This window comes from Terrapene carolina, unplaced genomic scaffold, assembly GCF_002925995.2.
Source record: "Terrapene carolina triunguis isolate 2854851 unplaced genomic scaffold, T_m_triunguis-2.0 Scaffold212, whole genome shotgun sequence".
Taxonomy (NCBI): domain Eukaryota; kingdom Metazoa; phylum Chordata; order Testudines; family Emydidae; genus Terrapene; species Terrapene triunguis.
Window position 1 is genome coordinate 12,505,024 of NW_020664563.1, and position 5,850 is coordinate 12,510,873.

The following is a 5,850-nucleotide window of genomic DNA, read 5'->3' on the forward strand; positions in this document are numbered from 1 at the left end:
GGGGAAGAGAAAGGAGGGAATGGGGAAGGGGAAGAGGAGGGGGAAGAGAAAGGAGGGAATGGGGAGGGGGAAGAAAGGAGACCAGGGAAATTGGAGGGTGCAGGGGTGGGAATGGAGGTGGGTGGCTCGGAGAGACGAGGCTTCTCGGGGCCACGGAAGCCAAGCATCGTCCGGATGAACCCCAAGATGCAGGAGCTGGAGGAGGACATTGTGGACCTGGACTCCTTCAGCGAGCTGCACTACAAGAGCAAAGCCCTGAAGGCTGCGGCCGTGGCGGCCAACAAGGGGCATCAGCTGAGCAAGAGGGACACCATCCCGCTGCTGCTGGCGGACGACAGCCACCAGGCCTTTGACTATGCTGCGGCCTGGGAGCGCCTGAGGCAGCGGGGGCTGGGCTCCAAGCAGCTCATCGGGGCCCTGGAGGAGGACGAAGGGGACACCCTGAGGAGGAGCCATTGGTTCCGCATGCTGGGAGTGGGCTTCTCCCATCTGGACGTCAGCCTGTGCATCATCCTGTACTTCCTCTCCTCCATGTGCCTGCTGGGCATGTACACCTTCTTCCGCATGCGCACGAGGCACCGCAAGGGCCGCCCCAGCTTCCCCACGGCATGAGGCGGGGGAGGGGAGCAGCGGGGGTGTGTGTGTGTGTGATGGTGTAGGTCAAGTGCTAATGATTCCTTCCGGGGGTCTGTGGCCGGAGAAGCGTCTGACTTTCTCCGTCAGGGTTGCTAGGGCAGTGGGTGCAGCTGGACAGCTTCTGGATCTTGCCACCGCTGGCCACACGGACATGGGGCCGCCCATCAGACAGGTATGACAGGGTGTTCTTCAGGGATCCAAGAGCCTTACCAAGCCACCTGAGCTCCTCAGAGACTTCTAGCGGAGCCGCTGTCGGGTCAGGGTGGGGGGCTGGAGAACGGAGTGAACTGAGAGAGGTGTGGGGAGTTCTAGCTGCCTCCCTGTTTACAGTAGCTCAGCCACTGGTAAGGATTGGGGGGTCTCCTTTCTGGTCTGTTTCCTGCTGCACCGCGGTGAAGGTGAATCCAGCCCAAAGCGCCCAGGCTGCCCCAGAGGGTGCAGAACTTTCTCTTTGCCAGATGATTCCTTCACTCTTGTAGGCCAGGATCACTAACCCACTCAACCCAAGGCGCTCTCGCACTATGCTCAGGGTGTATGTGACACCCCCCACAAATAAGGGACTGCGGTGCCACTGGCTGGAGATACACATAACACAGACAGGTGCTGAGGAAGCCATGTAGCCAGAGCTAAGCCAGTTCACTGTAATCCTGACCTGTAACGCTCCCCCCACCTCCATGTACTATTTGTGTCATGAGCCACTGTGCTCCTTATCCTAATGCATCTCAATCCTGTCTTGAAATACCACCTGCTCCACAGTCTTGGGTTCCTTCTATGCTGGCTGTGCATTTGTGAGAGAGACAGAGAGAAATGGCCACAGGGGTCAGACTCACCAATCGGCATTTGGCTTCTGAAGTTCAGGGCTCAAGGGGAGGAGTCGCTGCGTTAACCCAGAACAGCTGTTACGTCCAGCCTCCTTGCAGCCCAGAGCACACATGAGCACAGAGGTGGGTGGGAAAGGACACGGACCCTTGGTCTGACCACAGATCATTCTGCTGGAGCATCTTATTCTGTGCCACCTTGACCTGTCATGTTGAGGCTGTCCCCAGCCTTCTCCTGTGTATGCGGGGGCATTAGTGCTGGCAGGGTTCTGTGTCAGCCTGTGCTGTGTTTCACCTGCTGGGGGCATGCTCGGGCCAACGGGCCACCTCTCTGAAAGTCTTGCAGGGAGATTTGCTGCTACCATCATGCTTTAAAAATAGAAGTGGGAGGAGGTGGGGGGCTTTGCCAGTTCCCCCACCCTATATTATAGTGCTTGTGAAACTGGGAAGAAACTGGAACTCTTCGTTTTGGCACTGTGGGTGGGGCCGCCTTAGAGCCAAATTCCCCTGGTACAATAAAAAGCCATAGAACCTACCAGGAAGTCCTGTGCTGCTCCATTACTCCACTTTGTTCCCACCTGCTTCAGCATGCAAGCATGGGCACCTCCATTAGGGTGCCCAGCCATGCATTCGGGTGCTGTGTTTTGGTCTTGCAATCCGAGCACCCAGAATTGGACACAAATTTCCCAGATGCACCTGGGCGCTTGTTCAGTACTGGGAATATTCCCTCCCATGTCCTTGTATAGTGAGCACCGTCAGCCCAGAGCATTCGATCTCTGACCCCTAGCGTTAGTGCATCTCACCAGCCTGCAGATGCTGTCACTTTGTTCAACCTTTCTATGAAACCCATTGTACTGGAGTCACCGTTGAGCTGAGGAAAGAGAATCCTAATGCAAATCATGGCATTGCAAGAGTCGCTTAACTTATCCCCATTCATACGCCAGCTCTTCGCGGCCTCCCATCCCCTGTCCTTTTGTTTGTGCATTGTTTAGAGTGAGGTCTGCTAGCACTGTGCAAATGACCTTTGGGCTGGTGAGATCCAGAGGCTGGCTGCACACTGGGTGAAGGAGCATTTCTTGTTGATTGTTCTGAATGTAGCCCCTGGTACCCGTAGGCTTTCTTCAAAGGGTGCATGCAACTACTTACAAGTTAGGACCAAGCTTTTCAAAAGTTACCAGGAATTTTGTTCAGCCTGCTTGAGAGGCCTCGAAAGGGCCTTACTGTCATAGGCTGAAAATCCAGCTCTTTTCAAGGCATGTCAAGTTTAGCATCTGAAATCACTGGTCACCTTTGCAAATCTTACCCTAGGGGACCTGCTGGGTTAGCTCTAAGGCCTTGTCTGTGGTGTGGTTTTGTGCTCCATTGCCAGCCGGAGAGCTAATGTAGATTGGCTGCCTGTGCTTCTGCCACTGTGGCGTCTAACCCTGGTCAGACAGCTGTAAAAATACTAGTGGTGGATCTGTACTCACACCGCCGCTGGTGGGGCTCCTACAGCAATGATGGGTGACAGCCAGCCTGACCTGGTTTTTATCATCTCCCCCCCTTTTTTATTGTTTCTTTTTCATCCCAAAACTGGGGAGGAGGATGGGCAGGACCGGTGCCTAGAAACGGGGACAGCTCTGGAATTTGGGGATGGGGAGCAACCTATGATCACTCTTCCCATCCCCCACTTGGTGCTTGAGAACATCTGCCCAGAGCCTCTCTGCCTTGTCCAGCGTAACCCGGGCCTGCTTTTGGGAGTGGTGAGGCTCCTGTGTCTCCCTTCCGTGGGCTTGCGCTGTCCTGATGGATCTGACCTAAGACTGCCGGGATGTTTCTAAAGCCCAGGCTGGGATAGCTGAGTTCTTTGCTCTTTTCTGAAATGTGCCTTTTAAAAAAAATCTGGACTCCTGAGCTACAAAACATTGGCTTTGAGATCACTTGTGGATTCCTCCCTGATTTTCACTCAGTTAACTTCCTTTTGCCATATACAGGCTGGAGCTGAGGGACTGACTTGCTGGGCTGCTGGATTTTGGTTTTTGGAGGGGGCTTGGACTGTATCTGAGCCTCCCAGGGCTGTGCCCATGAGAAGCTATGCTAGCCCACTCAGAACTACTAACGGGCACCCCTCAACCATCTGAACTGACCTGGCATCTGGAGCAGCTTGTTGCATGCCTGTTCCTTGATGAGCTGGCATTTGTGGGTTGGAAATAGCCACTCAAAGGAATTCTGACATCACATGATGGGGTCACACGTGCCCTTCCATGTTGCCTGGTGTCATGGGTCTTTGTGTGTCACTGGAGAGAACAGATTCCTTTGGGAGGGGGGGAGGGGTGCTGCACCATTATCTGTCTCAGCCAGTCTGCTGTAAGGGGCAGAGCGGCTTCCCTACTTGGCTGGTCCCAACCCAGACCTTTAGCTCAGTGTGTCGCCCCCAGGCTGAGGTCTGCAGGACGCTCTGCTCCGGGATGGGTGGAGGAGAAACATTTATCTTTAATTGTCATGAGAGGGTTGGGTTGGTTTCATTTTCTTCACTTTAAAAGTGGTGGCTGGTTTGTGCTCTGTTCCCAGTGCCAGGCTGCTGCGCCAGAAGGAGCCGGGGTCTCTGCACGTGGGGTCTATGCTTGTGTTAGTGGAATAAATTATTTTTGCTAATAAACATTCTGCTGTGTTGGATCACGTGTGTCTAAAGTGTGCTGAGTGTGTGGGTCTGAACTGCTGTGATGCAGAACAGTGCAACACAGGGCGTGACTCTCATCTGCTGAACTCCACTGTGGCCAGCCAAGGAGCTGAGTGGGGTAGGGACCAGCCTGCTTTTCCTTCATGCCCTGTTTACTCCTGTCTCTTCTCCACCTCAACTCTCCTTGTGCCTCCTGTTCCTGGTCTCCTTCCACTAGCCCCCTCCTGGCCCTGTGACCACCTCTTTTTGCATCCCCAGTGCAAATCCGATGGTGCATTGTGTGCTACTGACCACCTTCTTGGCTTGGGGGAGGGGGTCTGAGGAAAGACTTCTGACTCCCCTCTGTCAAAAGAAATCCATGCACATCCCTACATCTCTTCTGTCGGTGCAGGACCCTCCAGTACATGGGCCTTCCCCAGGGGTGAAAGTAACTTAAAGGACTTACCGGTACCTGGAGTCCTGAGTGGGGCGGGGCCTCAACTGGAAGAGGCGGGGCCTTTCAAGATTTAAAGGCCCTGGGGCTGCGGCTGTGAGCCCCACGGCCTTTAAATCACCCCGGAGCTCAGGGGCGAATTAAAGGGCCCGGGGCTCTGGCCATCGCGGAGCTCCAGGCCCTTTAAATCACCACAGGACCCCTGCCACTAATACCCCGGGGTGGCAGGGCTAGGGCTGGGGTAGCGGCGGCAGGGATCCGGCAGCGATTTAAAGGGCCAGAGGCTCTGGCCGCTGCGGGGAGACTCGGGCCCTTTAAAGTGCCACCGGAGCTCCGGCTGCGGGGCTTGGGTGGCACTTTAAAGGGCCTGGGGCTCCCAGCAGTGGCTGGAGCCCTGGGTCCTTTAAATCACCTCCGGAGAAGCCGGTCCAGTCCGGCATGGAGTACCGGCTCTTGCTAGTACACCGGACCGGACTGGCTTACTTTCACCTCTGGCCCTCCCTGCCCTACCCTTCAGGATTCTGCAAGCCTTCGCTCAAAGCCAGGTACCACACTGCATCGTTTGTCATCTAAAGTAGCAACCCTTTTACAAGGAGCATAGCCTTTGATTCTCCACCCCTCCTGTGCTCTGCTCCCCTCTGCCATGTTCCATCCCAAAGAGATTTAAAGTCCTGTTTCTCCTGTGCACCAACTTCACCTGGGAAGGGCCAGGAATAGCCTTCCTTTTGCTCCCTGTTGCCTTGTTTTAATCCAGCAGAAGTTTGCATCACTCAGCCTGGCCTGGCAGAGAGAGGATGGCTCAGCTGTTTTCAGAGTTCCATCCTGGTTGGCTGCAGACTAGCCCGAGGCACACGGTTGCCCATTGCTCTCCAGCCCTTAGCACCCCAGCAGCACTGAACCAAGCACAGGCACCTTACCTGGCCGTTTCTAGTTGGTCTCCCTGGCTCCCAGGTACTCGGAGTGCTGCCCTGGTATTGGAGCAGTAGGTTGGCTGTTGCAGTTGGTTCTTCTGAATATGAGAGCACACAGGTGTCTTTGGTCCTTGATGAGCAGGGAATGAGAAAGGGGAGAGGATTGTTAATGGATTATGGAGTCATTCACCTGTGGCCAGCTTGATTCTTCTTTAGGGGGCTGTCTGGGCCACACCCAGTTGCCAGCTGTTCAGGGCCCTGTGTCCGTTGAGCTGGTGGGGCTCCATTCAGCTCCTGGTGGACAATTCATGTCACCACTGTCAGCACAGGCCAGATCCTGATGGGGCTTCCTGGCCTGAGCCACCCACCCACCTTAGCGTGGGTCCTGTGGGT

The 5,850-nt window shown here is 55.2% G+C and overlaps 1 protein-coding gene across 1 annotated transcript in view; it reads left to right on the plus strand.

Annotated features, from left to right (window-relative positions):
• Positions 1–722, plus strand: part of LOC112105871 (sulfhydryl oxidase 1) — a 37,055-nt gene extending 36,333 nt beyond the window's left edge. Inside the window, exon 13 of the mRNA XM_024198862.3 lies at positions 104–722. Coding sequence (XP_024054630.2) covers positions 104–612 — 509 coding nt within the window. The 3' untranslated portion in view covers positions 613–722. The remainder of the gene's footprint in view (positions 1–103) is intronic.
• Positions 723–5,850: the final 5,128 nt, after the last annotated feature.